Here is a 17,217-nt window from a genome sequence, read left to right as displayed (position 1 = left end):
CCTCAGGTCCCCTGGCAGTGCACCCTACAGCTCCCTGTCCCTGAAGGGTGCCCCTGGTGTCCCTCAGTGCTGGGTGTCTCTCAGTGTTCCCTGCTGCCGGGTGCACCCTGCTGTCCGCCAATGCACCTTGGTGTGTGGACTCCCTGCTGCACCCCATGGCCCAGTGTCACCCAGTGCAGTCCTGCCACCACAATGCCTGGTGTGTCCCGGTGCTGGTGGGCAGGACTGCCCGTGCCGGTGCCTTGCAGTGTGCCCTGGTAGCGATGCGGTAGGACTGCGAGTCCCAGTGCCCAGTGTCCCCTGGTGCTGGCGCGCCAGGGCTGCGAGTCCCGGTGCCTCACCGCCCGGTGTGTCCCGGTGCGGGCTGCTGTGCCGCGGCTGCGAGTGCCCGCTGGAGCGCCCCCTACCCCGCTGTCCGCGCTGTGCCTTCTCGCGCGGTGTCCCTAGTGACGGGGGTATCCCCGGTGACGCCCCGCTCCCTGCTGTGCCCCGTCTCTCGGTTCCCTGCCGTGCGCCCTCTGCCCCGCTGCCCCCGCCTCGCCCCCCGCTGCCGGTGCCGGTTGCGGCGGGACTGCAAGTCCCGTCAAGCCGCGGGCGGGCGGCGCGTCCAATGGGGCTCGGGGGGCGGTGCGGCCGGTCGCTGCCTCCGCCGCCGCCCGGTGCCGCGGCGCAGAGAGCCCCGGAGCGGCCGCGCGGCGCCGGCCCCGCAGCCCGGCTCTGAGCCGCTCGCCCGGCCCGGCCCGCCCCGCCGCGCCCCGCCGCCCTCAATGAGGTTCTTCCGACTCACCTTCAAGTGCTTCGTGGATTGCTTCTGAGCACCCCCCGGCCACGGAGCCGCCCCCGACCCGCCCCCGCTCCCCGGCCCCCCGCGACATGACCCCCGTCCCCGCCGACACGGCCGCCCCGCAGCCGCCCGCCGCCCCGAGACGCGACGCCACCGCCGCCGCCGCCGCTGCCCCCGCGGGCTCCGGTAAGCGGGGAGCAGCGGGGAAGGATGAGGGTGCGGGGGGGCAGAACGGGGACACCCACGGCCACGCGCGACCGCGTTGCGCCCCCTCCCGCCGCCGCGGGGTGAGTCACTGCTCTGCATTGTGACGTCACGCACCGGCCTGACATCTGACGTCACGCACCCACGCGCGGAGTGGGGCGCGCGGGTGGGGGGGGAAAGCGCGCGGGGACCGAAGGTCCCCCCGCGCTTTTCCCCCCCACCCTCCACACCCCCACGGACGCGCGTGACGGCAGCGTGGCCCCCCCCCCCCACCGTCTCAGCAGAGGCCCGCGGGGAGGCAGAGGGCACGGAGCCCCCCACGGCAGGCGAGGAGCGGGCGGTGACGGCGCCACTGGTGGGACCCCCCGGCCCCCCGAAAGCGGCCGCCCCCGAGCGGGAGACATGGACCAGGCAGATGGATTTCATCATGTCCTGCGTGGGTTTCGCCGTGGGGCTGGGCAACGTCTGGCGCTTCCCCTACCTGTGCTACAAGAACGGCGGAGGTGAGCCCCGTGCCTGCCCCACGCAGGGGGTGCGCAACAATGTTGGGGGGGTACCCCACAGCACGCTGGAGCACCCCGTTTTCCACTCCACTGCATGTGAGGGGGTCACCCAACAGCGGGTCAGCCCACCCCACGCTTTCCCAGGGCAAGGAGACACCTCTGGGTCTCGTGAGCCACTCCACGGGTGTCTGGTGTCACCAACCGGGATGAGGGTCCATGGGGGGTCCCCTGCCACCTGCCTGCCCTGACCTACATCGGCGGCGAGGGGAGGGCGCGGAGGCGCCTTCGCCATTCGCTGCGCCCAGGCGGGCGGTGCAGGGAGGGAAGGGGGGGCCGGGGGGGGCGACGGCGGCTGAACTTGCCCCGTGTCACCCCCCCTTGCCCCAGGCGTCTTCCTCATCCCCTACCTGCTCATCGTCTTTGTGGGCGGCATCCCTGTCTTCTTCTTGGAGGTGGCCCTGGGGCAGTTCATGAAGCAGGGGGGCATCGCTGCCTGGAACATCGCCCCCCTCTTCAAGGGTAACGCCGCACCCTGCCTGCACCTTGCATGTGCCCTGCCTGCACCCTGCCTGCGCCCTGCCCGTGGCCTCTTGCAGCCTGCCTGTGGCCCCCGCACCCTGCCAGGGCCCCCCCCAGCACCCTGCATGTGGCTGGCAGCACCCTGCCGGCACCCTGCCCGAGGCACCGTCTGCCTGCAGCCTGCCGGCGCCCTGCCCACGCCCTGCCCGCTCCCGTGCACCTTGTTCCCCGTCCCGCTGCCTCCCTGCACCCTAGCCAAGGGTGGCACCCGTGCCCTGTGCCACCCTGCGCTGCCGTGCCTGTCCCCACCTGCCCCCGGGGCTCCCTCCCTGCCTACGTGCTGCCGGCTTCCCTGCCTGCTGCGGGCTTTCCCGGGGGCTGCAGGATCCCCACCGCCGCAGCGTCGTGCCGGCTTCCCTGTGCCGTGCCCCACAAACTCCCCCCTGTCACCCCTGCCCTGTGCGATGCTGCCGGCTGTCCCCACCCCATCCTACCCATGGCTGTCAGCTTATCCGGTCCCATCCTGTCCCAGCCGGCTCCTCCCGTCCTACCCTGGGCTGCCAGATCCCTGCGTCCCTAACGACAACCCATGTCCTGACCTGTCCCTGCCAGCAGCCCTCATCCCACCCCAAGCTGTTGGCTCCCCCGCCCTGCTGGCTCCCCTGGGGGCTGCCTGGCACCCATGGGTGCCCGTGGGCTCTGATCTCCCCATGCCGCAGGTCTGGGCCTGGCCTCTATGGTGATTGTCTTCTTCTGCAACTCCTACTACATCATGATCCTGGTGTGGGGGCTCTTCTACCTGGTGCACTCACTGACGGACACCCTGCCCTGGGCCACCTGTGGCCACTCCTGGAACACCGACCAGTGCACCGAGCTCTTCCACCTCGAGCTCTGCCAAAACATCACCGCCAACGCCAGCGCCATCATCGGGTCCTCCAACTTGACCTGTGCTGACCTGGCCAACAAGCGCTCGCCCGTCATTGAGTTTTGGGAGTGAGTGTGGGGCTGGGGGAGCTGTGCGGGCCGGGGGGTCGTGCCGGCGCTCAGCATGGCTCCGCTCTGCAGAAACAAGGTGCTGCGGCTCTCGGGGGACCTCAGCGAGCCGGGGGAGATGAACTGGCAGATGATCCTCTGCTTGGTCACCACCTGGGTCATTGTCTACTTCTGCATCTGGAAGGGAGTCAAATCAACAGGGAAGGTGATGGTGGGGGGAGATACAGGTTGGGACCGCTGGCGTGTGGGGATGGGACTGCGGTACACGGCACTGCCAGCTCCTGCCCGCCCGTGCCACATCCCTCGGGTGCAGGACCCCTTGTCCCACATCTGTCTGGGAGGTGCCACCAGCCACTGGGGACACCTGCAAGTCATGGCCCCACTGGGACACCAGCAGTGTGTGATGGAGAGCCCCAGCCCTGGCCTGGGGGGGTCTCACTAGCACCTGCTCCCCCATAGATTGTCTACTTCACGGCGCTCTTCCCCTATGTGGTCCTCATCCTGCTGCTGGTCCATGGGGTGACGCTGCCTGGGGCACTGGGTGGCATCGTCTACTACCTGAAACCCGACTGGTCCAAGCTGGCCGAGGCGCAGGTGAGGGCAGCAGGGGCAGCAGGAGCGGGGTGAGCGCTGGGCACCCCCCAGCACCCTCCCCACCCCCAACACCCTCCCTCGTGCTCCAGGTCTGGATCGATGCTGGCACCCAGATCTTCTTCTCCTACGCCATCGGGCTGGGTGCCCTGACTGCACTGGGCAGCTACAACCGCTTCCACAACAACTGCTACAGGTAGGGCCATGCTGGCTGCGGGATGTCCCCCTCGGTCCCCCCAGCACCCCCTGACCCACTCTGCCTGCAGGGACGCCTACATCCTGGCCGTGATCAACAGCTCCACCAGCTTCTTCTCTGGCTTTGTTGTCTTCTCCGTGCTGGGCTTCATGGCCTCTGAGCAAGGTGTGGACATCTCCAAGGTGGCTGAGTCTGGTGAGTGCTGAGCGGTGTGGTGCCATGTCCCCTGTGTCCCCCAGCGTGGTGGCACCGCTGAGCTCGCTCTCCCACAGGCCCTGGACTGGCTTTCATCGCCTACCCCAAAGCTGTGACGCTGATGCCCTTGTCCCCACTCTGGGCCACACTCTTCTTCGTCATGCTCCTCGTGCTGGGGCTGGACAGCCAGGTGCAGTGCGGGCAGCGGGATGGGGATGGGACAGGGTGACACATCCCTTGCTGAGCCCCGCTCTCTCCCGCAGTTTGTCGGTGTGGAGGGTTTCATCACGGGCATCCTGGACCTGTTCCCCCAGCCAGGGGCCGGCTCGCTGCGCCGCGAGATCACCGCCGCACTCTGCTGTGTCGTCTGCTGCCTCATCGACCTCTCCATGGTCACACAGGTGGGGGATGCGGCAGGGACATGGGCCCCACGCCGGGCACCCACACCTGACCCCAGGATGTCCCCTCCCACGGGGGTCTGGTGTGGGGTGGGGGCTGCATGGGACTGGGGTGCCCATGGCTGGGGGTGCTGTGGGAGCACAGGGTGCCCACAGCACATGGGCTGTCCATGCCGGGGGAGCACCAGGGCTGTGCCAGTGTGGAGGTGTCTGTGCCAGCACAGCCCCAGTGACAAGCACTGTCCCGGCAGGGTGGCATGTACGTGTTCCAGCTCTTTGACAACTACTCGGCCAGCGGGATCACGCTGCTGTGGCAGGCCTTCTGGGAGTGCGTGGTCATCGCCTGGGTCTACGGTGAGGCCAGGGGACACAGGGGGGACACAAAGGGACATGGGTGCCACAGGGCGCCCAGCTGACGCCCCTCTCCGCACAGGCGCTGACCGCTTCATGGACGACGTGGCCCGCATGATTGGCTACCGGCCCCTGCCCTTCATGAAGTGGTGCTGGGCCCTGGTGACACCGCTGGTCTGCGTGGTGAGTGGGGGACACGCGTGTGCTGGCATGTCCCCATGTCACGGCCACCGGGCTCCCCCAGGCGGCTGCTCCAGGCACAGCAGCCATGGGGTGACACGGGTGGCAGTGCCATGGGGCGACACGCTTGGGCGGGTGGTCTGGGGCCACCAGCCCCTTGCCCCACGAGACCTCACTCCTCTCTCTCCACCCAGGGCATCTTCGTGTTCCACGTGGTGAACTACAAGCCGCTGACCTACAACAAGACGTACGTGTACCCGTGGTGGGGGGACGCCATCGGCTGGGTCCTGGCGCTCTCCTCCATGCTCTGCATCCCCTGCACCGTCCTCTACAAGCTCCTGCGCTGCAAAGGCTCCCTGCGCGAGGTGAGGGCAGCACGGCGGGCACCCTCCTGCCATCCCTGCCCCATCCCAGCCACCCTTGACCCTGTCCCCCTCTTGGTCCCATCCCACTCCCATCCCCAGCCAGATCCCAGCGCTGTCCATGTTGCTTTCTCAGACCCATCCTCAGCCAAATCCTGTCCCTGTCCCAATCACTGTCTCACTCCCAGCCTCACCTGCATTCCATCCTGGCTTACATCACTGCCTCACTCCCATCCAAATCCCGTCCCTGTCCCCATCCCTATCCTTGTCTCCCTCACTTCCAGCTAAACCCTGTCCTGGTCGTCATCCCTGTCTCAATCCCATCCCCATGCAATCCCTGTCCCTCTCTCAATCTTATGTCAATCCCTTCACCATCCCAGTCTCACCCCCATCCCCAAGCAAGTCCGATTCCTGTCCCCATCACTCTCATTCCCATCAGAATCCTGTCCCCATCGCTTGTCTCACTGCCAGCCTCACCCAAATCCCATCCCTGCTGACATCACTGTCTTAATCCCATCACCCTCTCAGTCCCATCCCTGTCCCCATTTTATCGCCGTCCCTATGCTGTCTCTCTCCCTCTCTCAATCCCATTTCAATCCCTTCCCTGTCCCAGTCTCACTTCTATCCCCACCCAAATCTCCCTCTGTTCCCTGTGCACTGGGGGGATACACCAGGCTGGGTCCAGGCAGTCCCTGGTGCTGCCATCCCTGGGTGCTGACACGGTGTCCCCGCAGCGCTGGCAGCTCCTGACCACTCCGATCTGGGGCCACCACCACCTGGAGTACCTGACGCCCGAGGCAGAAGCCAAGCTGCTGGCCCCGGAGCCTCCCAAGGAGAAGGCGACGCTCTTTGAGACTGTGATCTGAGCGTGGGGAGGGTCGCGCTGCTCCCGCCTGCCATAGCAATAATGCCAGCACCGCCTCCCACCCACGCTGTCCCCTGCCCCCGCGCCGCCCCGGCCCGCCAGCCCCACTGCAGGGGGGTGCACGAAGGCAAGGTGGGCGGTTGCTGGGGGCCGCGGGGCCGGGGCGGCTGCGGGGAGGGGTCCCCGGTGCGGGGGGAGCGCGGCAGCCCGGGGGCTGGCGGGGAGGCTGCGGGACGGGGGAGCGAGCGAGACAGCCCCTCCCTGGCCCCCACCCACGGCTCCCGCAGCCCCCCACTCACTAACCGCTTCCTGTAGCGTTTGTCTGGTGTAACCCCGACCGCCCCGACATCTGGCAATAAACTGGGAGACCCTGGCAACCCCGGCACTGAAGGCGGGGGACGGGGGCACTGGCGGTGGAGAGGTGTGGGGTGGCACCTGCCTGCAGGGGACAGGGCTCTTGCCTGCAGGGTGTGGGGTGGCACCTGCCTGCAGGGGACAGGGCTCTTGGGGGGACACAGTGCTCAGGGATGTGGGAACACCTGGGTTCCTCTCTTGAAATGCCTCAGGGAGAACAGGCTGCCAGAGCAGCAGGGTCTCCATCCCCCTCCATGGCAGGATGCAGGTGCCCGCAGGCTGTACCCCAAACTCAGGTTCCCCCATGGGATGGGCACACCTCACACAGCCAGGATGGGGGCTCCCCACGCCACTGGGGCTCCCCCAGCCCTGCACTGGCCCCAAGGGGCAGGTTTCAGCCCAGAGATGTGGGGGTCCCGGCTGTCCCCAGCTTGGCACAGGGGCTGCTCCTGTCAGCTCTGGGGCTCCCCATCCCGTACGCTGTGCTTGCAGGGAAAGCCCCAGGCTTAGGGGGACTATGGGTACAGGGTGGACAAGGCAGACCCTGGGCACAGGGCTGGGAGAAGCCAGAGGCTCGACCTGCCCCAGAGCTTTGAGCTGCCTGAGCCCGGTGCCAGCGGGAGGGGCGTGTGTCCCACACCCCACACTGGCAGCTCCAGGGGGCTCAGCTCCAATCCATGCCATGAGGGACCCCACCGTGCCCTGAGAAAGCTCCCAGCACGCTGTGGGTGCCAGCCACCCCTGTGTCCTGCCTGGGAGTCAGCATCAAGCCGTGCCCAGTGCTGGCACCTGTCACCCACCCACAGCGCCATGGCCGCCCTGGGGGGTCTGTGGGTGTCCTGTCTGTGGAGGGACAAGGGGGGAGAAATACCTCCCCTTGCCCCAGTCGTCCTCGGGCAGGGCTGGGACAGCAGTGCCATGCCGGGGGGCTGCATCCTGCGCCCAGGGACACCAGGGTGCCAGAGGGGCTTGTCTTGGGATACTGGCTCATCCCGCCACAACACGCTCTCATCCCACCGGGCCGAGCCGGCAGTTCCTGCCCCACCGGCAACGCACACCATAATTAGCGCGGGCAGGGCGGAAGCATGGGTGATAATTGGTGGTGACTCGTTAAGGCTGGAGAGCCGCGCACCCTGGGCGCAGCAGGACTTTCCGGCAGGGCTGGTCTGCGGGACCGGCCCGCACCCGGTGTTGCGGCTGCTGTGCGGGGCCTGGCTGGCTCCACGTCACCGGAGCGGGGCCGGGTACGGGGGCGAGCGCTGTCATCACCTTCACGTCGTGCCGCGGCATGTCCTGGCCCCGCCATCTCCTTGTAACCGGCACGGCTGCGGGCTGGCGTCGGACACTGTCAGCACAGACGGTGAGAGCACAGAGACGGCAAAGGAGAGGCAGAAGACAGGATAAGGGGGTGCCAGGGGGCCTCTTTGCTGGCCAGGCTTCCCCGGCGGGTTTCCCGTGGCCCCCAGGTGAAACCACAAGAAGGGACTTGATGTGGGTTGTGCCCTCCAGAGGCAGGCGCCCGCGGCACCATGAACCGGATCACGGTGTATGAGCGTGCTGACTTCGAGGGGCTGAGCCGGGAGTTCACCTGCGATGTGCCCGACCTGCATGAGCTGGACTTTGGGAACTGTATTGCCTCCCTGAAGGTGGTGGGGCAGCCCTGGATCGCTTACACGGACCCCAAGTATGAGGGGGAGCCGCACGTCTTTGAGGAGGGTGAGTACCCCTCTGTGGAGCGGCCCAACAGCTTCTCCGCACTGCGCCTGGTGCACCACGAACTGGGGGACCCTCAGATCACCCTCTACGAGCGCCCCAACTTCCAAGGTGCCTTCAAGGTGGTGACGGAGGAGACCAACTTGGCGTACGGGTACTTCAATGACCGGGTGGCCTCCCACGTGGTGCAGCGAGGCGTCTGGCTGCTCTACCAGCACCCCGGCCGGGGCGGGTGGCACTGCCTGGCATGGCCCGGCGAGCGTCTCGCTGACTACAAACCTGAGCTGAACTTCCAGGCTCGGCTGTCCCACCTGCGCCCGCTGCAGCCGGGGCGGCCCCTGGTCTCGGCGCGTCTCCTCTGGGAGCAGAAGCGTGTGGAGGCAGAGCGGGAGGTGCTGGTGGATGAGATCGAGGGGCTGAACGAGACGGAGTCGGAGCAGGTGCTGGCGGCCAGCAGCAGCCGGGAGTACAGCACCACGCTCTGGCAGAGCTTCCATTTCAGCAACGCCACCAGCCTCAAAGCCGGGCTTGCCTTCACGCTGACCGTGGAAGCCTCCAACATCTTCACGGTGCAGAAAGGACGCAGTGAATCCAGCACCCGCCGGGAGCGCGTGGAGGTGCAGCTCCCCGCTAAGATCCCCCCACGCACGGCGCTCAGCATCCAGGTCTTGCGGAAGGAGGTGACTCTCTCCGTCCCGGTCCTGCTCACCATCACCCAGAACGAAGCCGTTCGTACGGAGATGGGCGAGTACCGCAGTGTCTCGGGCACCAACATCTGTGCCCGCTATAGCCTGAAGCCTCTGCCGGCTGCGGGCAAGGAGCAGGCGGCCACTAAGGGGACAGAGCCAGCGTCCGGCGCACAGAGGGAGCTGTAGCTGTGGCTCTGCTGTATCACCACTCTGTCCCCTCAGCGCCGTGCGACACCAGCACTGTGCCCCGCTTGCCCACAGAGGAGCCAGGACCCGCCTCGCCTGGCTGTGCCGGGTGGCTCTGACTGGCGGAAACTGACGGTGCCTCCTCCTGCTACGTGTGGCCAATAAACCTCCTTCCCCAACCGCTTGTGTCTGCTGCTGCTGGGGTTTGGGGAGCCGGGGTCACTGGGGAGATGTGGGTGAGTTGCGGGAGTCAGAACACCAGGCTGGGGAGACACCGGGCTGGGGGAGCCGGGGAACGCTGGTCTGGGGGGACGCTGGGCTGGAGAGGACGTCGGGCTGGGGGAGTGAGGGAACACTGGGCTGGGGGAGCCAGGGTTGGGGGAACAACAGGCTGGGAGAACTGGGAGGACACGGGGGAACGGGAATTGCAGGGGAGCACTGGCCTGGGGACACCAAGGGACACGGGGCTGGGGAAACCAGACATTGGAGTAGGGGGGACAGAGGGGCTGGGGCATCTGTGGGGACACCGGTCCGGGGGAGCCGGGGACGTGGGGCTGGCGCAGCCGGGGGACACGGGGCTGGCCCGGCCCCGCACACACGGGGCAACCACCGCGACATGTGTGTCCCCAGGGCCCTGGGGCACGGAGCGTCCCCGGGGGCGCTGGGGAAGCAGGGAACAGACGGGAACGCGCGACGGGCCCGGCTACGGCGGCCGGGCGAGGACAAAATCCGCGGGGCGGGGCGCTCGGAGGGGCGGGGCCTGGAGCCTGCTCTTGCCTAGGCCCCGCCTCAAGCCACGCCCCCCACGTGGCCGACGTGGCCGCCGGTCTCTTTAAATGATGCAACCGGCAGCACCGTTGACCCCGCCTCCTGAGCGCCTATTCGCGGAGCTGGAGCCGAGCTCCCCCATGCCATTGGCTGAGGCCAGCCTATCTCACTGCCGATTGGTTTCACCTGTGTCGTCGACACGCCCTCCCAACTCCGATTGGCTGAGCGCGGCCCCGCCCCCCGGACGGGCGGTGGCGGCGGCAGCAGCATGGCGACGGCGGCGGTGGGACCGATGGCGGCGGAGGAGGCGGAGGAGGCGCTGGGGCTTTTTACCGGCATCGGCCTCAGCGAGGCCAAAGCGCGCGAGACGCTGCGCAACGGCGCGCTCAGCGCGCTGCTCCGCCAGGCCGTGTTGCAGGTGCGCCCGCCGCGCCCCCCGCCCCGCTCTGCTCCCCTGGTTCCCCGGTCCCCGGTGCGGCGGCATCACCCCCGGGACCCCACCCCCTCCTCGGAACTCCACCTCGGTCCCGCCTCCCCCGGCCCAGCCCAACGCCCTCCGCCCTTGGCACTCTCCTCCCCGCCCCGTCCCGTCCCGGGGCCGCCGGTTCGCCGGGGCTCAGCCCCGGGCCGGCCCTGACGCTCCTACGCGGCGGCGGCAGGCTCGAAGCGCGCTGGGCCCGGCCCTGGACAAAGCCACCGGGACGCTGCTCTACAATGCAGCCGCCCGCCTCAGGGACCCGAAACACCTTGGCTTCCTCGTTGGCTACATCGTCCGCAGGGAGATCCTCACCGACCTGCAGCTCAGTGGTACCGAGCGGCCCCGGGAGTCCCTGGCCCCTGCGGGGACGGGGTGGCCCCGCTCCTCACCCCCCGTCTGTCTGCAGCTGCCCTGGAGTATGTGAGGACCCACCCCCTGGAGCCCCTGGACACGGCAGATTTTGAGCAGGCCTGCGGCGTGGGGGTGTGTGTCACCCCCGAGCAGATCGAGGAGGCGGTGAGTGGGGATGGGATGGGCTGAATCATAGAATCATAGAATAGTTTGGGTTGGAAGGGACCTTTAAAGCTCCCCCAGTGCCCCCCCTGCCATGAGCAGGGACATCTTCACCAGCTCAGGTTGCTCAGAGCCCCGTCCAGCCTGGCCTGGGATGTCCCCAGGGATGGGGCATCCACCACCTCTCTGGCCAGCCTGGGCCACTGTAAGACTTGACAAACATCAGTCAAGTGTATGGAAATATACAGAGATAGAGCAATCAATGGATGTTTTTTCTTATTTTGGAATTTCTTGTCCAGGGATTTTCAAAAGTATTCAAACTGGGAAACATGAATGAATCTTTTTTTATCCTGTCCCCATATCCCTGTCTCGCTTCCCAGGTGGAGGCTGTGATCAGCGAGCACCGAGCGGAGCTGCTGGCAGAGCGCTATCGCTTCAACATGGGGCTGCTGATGGGTGAGTGTGGGGCATGGGGCAGCCCCCGCCTGGCGCTGCCTGCTCCCCCCGATCCCGAGAGTGCTGCCATGTGCTGCCCCGGCCCCAGCTGCAGCGTCACAGTGCTGCAGCCCACGTGATGTGGGGGACGCGTCCTGTGATGTCCCTGGCGTAAGCAGGGCTGTGGGTGGCAGCTGCCTGTGGTGCCCTGTGCCAGGGACAGCCCTGGGCCACTGGCCGCCTCCAGCTGCTGGCCACAGTGTCCTGCTTCAGCGGCAGCAGCTGAAGCCCCCAGGGCTGGGCCGTGCCCCTCACCCACGGGGTGCCCTGTGTGCAGGGGAGGCGCGGAGCCGGCTGCGGTGGGCAGATGGGAAGACCATCAAGAATGAGGTGGACCTGCAGGTGGGTGTGAGTGCAGCGGGTCAGGTGGTGTCACCTGTCGGTGCTGTGCCTGGTGTGGGACATGCTGACCTGTCTGGTGGGAGGGTTGGCACTGGGGACAGCCTGTCCTGGGCAGGTGTGGGCAGGGTGAGGGGTGTGACAGCTGGACAGGGCCACCTTCAAGCCTTGGGGCACCGGGAGCTTTTTGTGTTCCTGTCTGCATCTCTGTTTCCCAGGTGCTGCATTTGCTGGGGCCAAAGACAGAAGCTGACCTGGAAAAGAAACCAAAGGTGATACAGAGGGGGAGGCTGGGAACTGGGATGGCATTTCCCTGCTGAGTGTCTGGGCAGGATCCCAAACAGCTGCTGTGGGCCTACCCGCCGGTACGGGTCCAGGGGAGGGCTGGGGGCAGCAGGCTGAGCCAGGAGGGGAAGGTGCACACCGGGGCCGGGCACTCAGGGTGCTGTGCTGGTCTCTGCAGGCTGCGAAGGCCCGGCCAGCCCCAGCAGAGAAGCAGAAGGCGACTGTGGTGGAGAACGGTAAGAGACTGTCCTCCTGCAGGCAGCTTCCCCAGCCCTGTGGTCCGGCCCCTGCTCAGCGCCCCCTCCTTGCAGGTGAGGTGGGCACAGAGACACGGTCACTGCTGGAGCAGCTGCGGGGAGAAGCTCTCAAGTTCCACAAGCCGGGTGAGTGCGAGGAGCTGCTGCCATGTGTGGGGCTCTGTGCCCAGTCCCAGTTCTCTGTGCCGCAGAGGACCAGCCTGGCCTCTCGTCCTTCCCTGCTGGCTGCTGGGCTTGGCTCGGTTTGGGCAATGCTGCAGCCCTGAGTGTCCTCTGCCCACAGGAGAGAACTACAAGACCGAGGGCTATGTGGTGACACCCAACACCATGGCCCTGCTGAAGCAGCACCTAGCAGTCACGGGTGGGCAGGTGAGGCCCCAGCCCTGTGGTCCCCTGCAAGGGTGGCTTTGCTGTGTCAAGCTCCAGCCAGGCTGGTGGGGTGGCAAGGGGGACTCACAGGAGGCTTGGCAAGAGGTGGCACTCTGCTGGCACAGAGGGGCCTGGGGGTTTAGAGGGGGCTCATGTCCTTGCCCCCACTGCCGGGGAGCAGGAAGAGTCTCCTGCCGCAGAACAGGTGTGTCCCCTACCACCCCTGCAGGTGCGGACACGGTTCCCTCCTGAGCCCAATGGGATCCTGCACATCGGCCATGCCAAGGCCATCAACTTCAATTTTGGCTATGCCAAGGTGAGGAGCACCAAGGCCCCTCTGGCAGCTCCCCCTGGCCCCTGTCTCCTTCGGGGGGTGGGTGGTCACTGTCCCCTCATCTCCAGGCCAACGGTGGCGTGTGCTTCCTGCGCTACGATGACACCAACCCCGAGAAGGAGGAGGAGAAGTACTTCACAGCCATCCGGGAGATGGTGGAGTGGCTGGGTACAGCTCGGGCTGGGGAGGGCAGGATCAGGCCAGGCACTGCTGGGGACATCCCTGCATGCAGGTCCTGCTGCCGGGCCAAGGGGGTGGCTACGACCCGCTCTGTCACCATGTCCCCACAGGGTATCAGCCCCATGCAGTGACCCACGCCTCAGATTACTTTGACCAGCTCTACACCTGGGCCCTGGAGCTCATCCGCCGGTGAGTGTTCTGTAGTGGTGCCAATGCCGTGGGGATAGTGAGAATATCCCACACCATGGCTGGGGCTCTTCCTTGTGAGGGGCTGAGCTGCTCACGTCTGGTAACCATGTGTGTCCCCCACAGGGGCCATGCGTATGTCTGCCATCAGAAGGTCGAGGAAATTAAAGGCCACAACCCACCGCCCTCACCGTGGCGGGACCGGCCTGTGGAGGAGTCGCTCCTGCTCTTCGAGGTACCCCTGGCTGGGGGCAGGCTGCGTGCCCGTGGGGAGCGGGTCTGTAGCTGAGCTGACAGCTTCCCCCTGTTCCACAGGACATGCGCAAGGGCAAGTTTGGGGAAGGGGAGGCCACGCTGCGGATGAAGCTAATCATGGAGGATGGGAAGATGGACCCCGTCGCCTACCGTGTCAAGTTCACTCCGCACCACCGCACCGGAGACAAGTGGTAGGGAGGGTCTGCAGCGTCCCAGCACATGTGGCAGGGGTTTGCCAGCGTCTCCTGGGAGCAGGAGGGCTCTCAGGAGGGGAGCAGCTCCCCAGCGCTGACTCTGTCTGCCTTGCAGGTGCATCTACCCCACATATGACTACACACACTGCCTCTGTGACTCCATCGAGCACATCACCCACTCCCTCTGCACCAAGGAGTTCCAGGCCAGGTGAGCACCATGCACAGCACGGCCCAGGGCTGGCAGCTCTCAGGGGGAGCAGCTGCCAAAGTTCTGAGAGGCTGTGGGGGGTGTGGGGCTGTGTCTGTGCCTCCCTTGCAGACGTTCCTCCTACTTCTGGCTGTGCAACGCGCTCGATGTCTACTGCCCTGTGCAGTGGGAGTACGGGCGCCTGAACCTGCTCTACACCGTCGTCTCCAAGAGGAAAATCATCCAGCTGGTGGAGACAGGTGCTGTGAGGTAGGAGTGGAGCCAGCAGCCATGGTGGGTCCTGCCCGGGTCACGCCTGGCTGTCACACCCGTGTTTTCTCAGGGACTGGGATGACCCGCGGCTCTTCACGCTGACAGCCCTGCGCCGGCGAGGCTTCCCCCCCGAGGCCATCAACAACTTCTGTGCCCGGGTAGGTGCTGGGGACAGGATGGGATGGGGCGGGTGGTTGTGTCCTCTGGCTGGTGTGGTGACAGCAGGCTGTCCTGCAGGTCGGTGTGACAGTCGCACAGGCAACGATGGAGCCGCATCTGCTGGAGGCGTGTGCGCGGGAAGTGCTGAACGAGCAGGCCCCCCGTGCCATGGCCGTCCTGGAGCCCCTCAAGGTCACCATAACCAACTTTCCTGCCCCAAAGGTGAGACTGCCATGGGCTGGGGTGGGAGTGGGTTTCCCCAAGGTCAGCATTCACCCCCTTTTTCTTCCCAGGCACTTGAGGTCCTTGTGCCCAACTTTCCAGCTGATGAGAGCCGGGGTTTTCACAAAGTGCCCCTTCAGCCCACCATATACATTGAGGAGACGGACTTCAGGGAGGTGAGCTGGACCCACCGGGCTGTACGGCCCTCGCTCCTGGGAGCTGTGGCTCAGGCAGCGGGAGCCTGGGAGCAGCACTGGTGCTGCCCGGGGCACAGGTGGCTGTCAGGCACCCAACTGCAACTCCCAAACATGCCAGAAGCTTTGATGGGCACCGGGGAAATGCCCCCAGCCTGGCTGGGATGCATCCAACCGACAGTGCTCACACGTGGCCTGTACGCTGGGGAATGTTCCGCAGCAACACGGGAGTTCAGACAGCCCTGGGTGCACTGATCCCTGGGCTGGGTGGGGGCACGCAGCTGTGGGGACAGAGACCTGCTGGAGGGGGACCCAGTGCCTGTGCTGGGACCCCTTGTGCAGTCATGAACTCTCTTGCAGGAGGTGGATAAGGGCTACAAGCGCTTGGCCCCTGGGCAGCCAGTGGGGCTGCGCCATGCTGGCTACATCATTGCTGTCCAGAACATCATCAAGGTGAGTGACTCTGGGCACAGGTGATGTGAGGTTGGGCTGTGAGATGTCAGGACATGACCAAGCAAGGTTGCCCTGACCTGGGGGACTGGTGGTTTGGCCCCAGGGCTGCCCTGCGGGATGGGACTGCTGCCTGACCCCTGCCTGGCTGCTGTCTGGCGGCTTGTCTTCTCTTGCCCAGGATGCCAGCGGGCATGTGATTGAGCTGGAGGTGACCTGCACCAAGTCAGCTGTGGCAGAGAAGCCCAAAGCTTTCATCCACTGGGTGTCGGAGCCACTGGTGTGTGAAGTGCGGCTCTATGAGCGGCTGTGAGTACACGGTTTCCTGCAGAGGTGCAGGCGCACGCTCGGCGCTGCCAGAGCAGCAGCGTGGCCACATAACAGCCAGTTCTGCTGCGGTCTGCCTGGCTCTTTGGTGGTGAAGATTCTGCTGTGGGGTCCCATGATCTGCTGCCCCACAGCTGCCACAGGGCACCATGTCCCCTCGCCTGGCAGCTTTGGGACAAGACTCCATCTTTTGGCAGGTTTTTGCACAAAAATCCCGAGGACCCATCGGAGGTACCTGGTGGCTTTCTGAGTGACCTCAACCCTGTGAGTAGCAGCAGGAACTGGGCTTACAGGCCTGGTAGGGGGAGCTGAGGTCCTCCTGCACCCATGCTGGAGCCACCCGCTTCCATGCCACCCCTACCCTCCCTGGGCAGGGAGGGCCCTGTGATGTCTGGTGGGGGGAGCGGGGCTGGGGCAGAGGGGCCTGGGGTACCAGCTGAGCTGCCTCCCCCTGCCAGGATTCCCTGCGGGTGGTCCGCAACGCCCTGGTCGACAGCTCTGTCCTCTCCGCACGGCCCTTTGACAAATTCCAGTTTGAGCGACTGGGCTACTTCTCCGTGGATCCCGACAGTGAGGAGGGGAAGGTGAGCTCTGGGGAGGGGGCTGGGGAGCTCTCCCTGCCCACTGTGTGGCTCAGTGCTGACCCTCTGCCTCTCCCCAGCTGGTGTTCAACCGGACGGTGACGCTGAAGGAGGACCCTGGCAAGGTCTGAGGGACCCGCTGCTGCCATCCCACCGTGGTGCTGCTTCCCCGGGGGGTCTCTGCGCCCCCCCAGCGCCACCGTGCCTTGGTGCTGCCCCCCTGGGCGACACACAGCATCACCTCAATAAACGGAGCATCCCAGCGCTGTCCCTGTGCTGTCACTGGCTCCTGTCAACCCAACTCAGCCCAGGGGTGCCGTTTGGGGGGGTGTCCCCGGGTCTGCTCCTGCAGGGCTGGTGCCCCCGTGGGGCTGCAGCCCGCCCCACCCGCGCCCGTGAGGCTGGGCTGGGTTTGGGGGTGTCGGGTGTGATGGAGGAGGGACCTCCGGGCCCTGGGAGCGGGCAGGGTGCGGGCAGGCGGGGTGTGCGCACTGTGTACAAACACCGCCGGAGCACCGGCCCCCGTTAAGGTGGACTCGAGTGGGGTGGCCCCTGCCTGGCCCCGGGCTGGGGGACAGCGAGGTGTCCCGGCGGGACCGGCGTGACCGCCCTGCCCTGAACCGTGTGACCGGGACCCCGGCCCTGCCGGGGGTGGGGGGAGGCTCTGCCCGGCCGCACGGGCCACCTTAAGCGGCAGCGGGGCCGGGGAGGCCGCGCCGAGCACATGGGCACGTTAAAGCAGCCCCGGCCCCACGGTGCGGGGGACCCTTCACCCCCACGGAGGACCCTTCCCCCGCGGTCCCGCCCGGGGGCAGGGGCGGAGGGCGGCCCCCGCCGGTACCGGCCTCGGAGGCCATGGCGCCCTTCCTGGGGAGCCCCTGCACTGGGGTCTTGTTCAACCGCGGGGCGGCGCGGGGCCTCGGCCTGGCTGCTGCGTGGGGGTCGCGGCCGGGTCGTCCCCGCGTCGAGTGGAGCGGCGGGGAGGCTGCGTGGGACCTCCCGGCCGGCGACACCCCACGGCCACGCATGCCGGTGGCGTCCCGAGCCCCATGGCCGCGAGCAGGGGCTGTCCCCGCTCCCGTCGCGGT

The 17,217-nt window shown here is 66.8% G+C and overlaps 3 protein-coding genes across 4 annotated transcripts; all 3 read left to right on the top strand.

The window, feature by feature from the left end:
* Positions 1–685: 685 nt before the first annotated feature.
* On the top strand, positions 686–6,518 carry SLC6A8 (solute carrier family 6 member 8). 2 transcript variants are annotated; one of them, XM_065074677.1, is made up of 14 exons: positions 686–970; positions 1,273–1,491; positions 1,879–2,010; positions 2,730–3,003; positions 3,076–3,208; positions 3,463–3,597; positions 3,687–3,790; positions 3,861–3,985; positions 4,063–4,175; positions 4,249–4,386; positions 4,635–4,737; positions 4,817–4,917; positions 5,109–5,279; positions 6,011–6,518. In XM_065074677.1, exons 1-14 carry the CDS (start codon positions 874–876, stop codon positions 6,140–6,142), a joined length of 1,977 nt encoding a protein of 658 aa, XP_064930749.1. In that variant the 5' UTR covers positions 686–873; the 3' UTR covers positions 6,143–6,518. The 2 variants fall into 2 exon arrangements, with proteins under 2 accessions (XP_064930749.1, XP_064930748.1); XM_065074676.1 differs by having other exon boundaries at positions 1,270–1,491.
* A 1,147-nt stretch (positions 6,519–7,665) lies between these two features.
* On the top strand, positions 7,666–9,262 carry LOC102097948 (epidermal differentiation-specific protein). Its single transcript, XM_005507581.3, has one exon. The coding sequence runs from the start codon at positions 8,025–8,027 to the stop codon at positions 9,081–9,083; it is 1,059 nt and encodes a 352-aa protein (XP_005507638.2). The 5' UTR covers positions 7,666–8,024; the 3' UTR covers positions 9,084–9,262.
* Positions 9,245–16,399, top strand: QARS1 (glutaminyl-tRNA synthetase 1). Its single transcript, XM_065074661.1, has 25 exons — positions 9,245–9,319; positions 9,936–10,269; positions 10,511–10,658; positions 10,736–10,845; positions 11,223–11,298; positions 11,615–11,679; positions 11,895–11,948; positions 12,140–12,197; positions 12,273–12,344; positions 12,502–12,587; positions 12,817–12,903; positions 12,990–13,089; positions 13,212–13,290; positions 13,414–13,522; positions 13,603–13,733; positions 13,852–13,944; positions 14,056–14,193; positions 14,267–14,354; positions 14,434–14,577; positions 14,649–14,753; positions 15,132–15,224; positions 15,403–15,530; positions 15,746–15,812; positions 16,007–16,132; positions 16,210–16,399. Exons 2-25 carry the CDS (start codon positions 10,120–10,122, stop codon positions 16,258–16,260), a joined length of 2,358 nt encoding a protein of 785 aa, XP_064930733.1. The 5' UTR covers positions 9,245–9,319; positions 9,936–10,119; the 3' UTR covers positions 16,261–16,399.
* Positions 16,400–17,217: the final 818 nt, after the last annotated feature.

Source organism: Columba livia, chromosome 10 (genome assembly GCF_036013475.1).
Source record: "Columba livia isolate bColLiv1 breed racing homer chromosome 10, bColLiv1.pat.W.v2, whole genome shotgun sequence".
In the NCBI taxonomy this organism is placed as follows: Eukaryota; Metazoa; Chordata; class Aves; order Columbiformes; family Columbidae; genus Columba; species Columba livia.
Note: the sequence above shows the minus strand (reverse complement) of the source record. Positions and strands in the feature narration are given on the sequence as shown.

Excerpts from the sequence above, each read along its gene's own strand:
- SLC6A8 (XM_065074676.1), top strand. The coding sequence starts at position 874 with ATGACCCCCGTCCCCGCCGACACGGCCGCCCCGCAGCCGCCCGCCGCC. Across the intron at positions 3,209-3,462 it reads GAGTCAAATCAACAGGGAAG|ATTGTCTACTTCACGGCGCT; the intron begins GTGATGGTGGGG and ends GCTCCCCCATAG. Across the intron at positions 3,986-4,062 it reads CTCCAAGGTGGCTGAGTCTG|GCCCTGGACTGGCTTTCATC; the intron begins GTGAGTGCTGAG and ends GCTCTCCCACAG.
- LOC102097948 (XM_005507581.3), top strand. The coding sequence starts at position 8,025 with ATGAACCGGATCACGGTGTATGAGCGTGCTGACTTCGAGGGGCTGAGC.
- QARS1 (XM_065074661.1), top strand. The coding sequence starts at position 10,120 with ATGGCGACGGCGGCGGTGGGACCGATGGCGGCGGAGGAGGCGGAGGAG. Across the intron at positions 13,090-13,211 it reads GGAGATGGTGGAGTGGCTGG|GGTATCAGCCCCATGCAGTG; the intron begins GTACAGCTCGGG and ends ATGTCCCCACAG. Across the intron at positions 15,531-15,745 it reads GTGCGGCTCTATGAGCGGCT|GTTTTTGCACAAAAATCCCG; the intron begins GTGAGTACACGG and ends ATCTTTTGGCAG.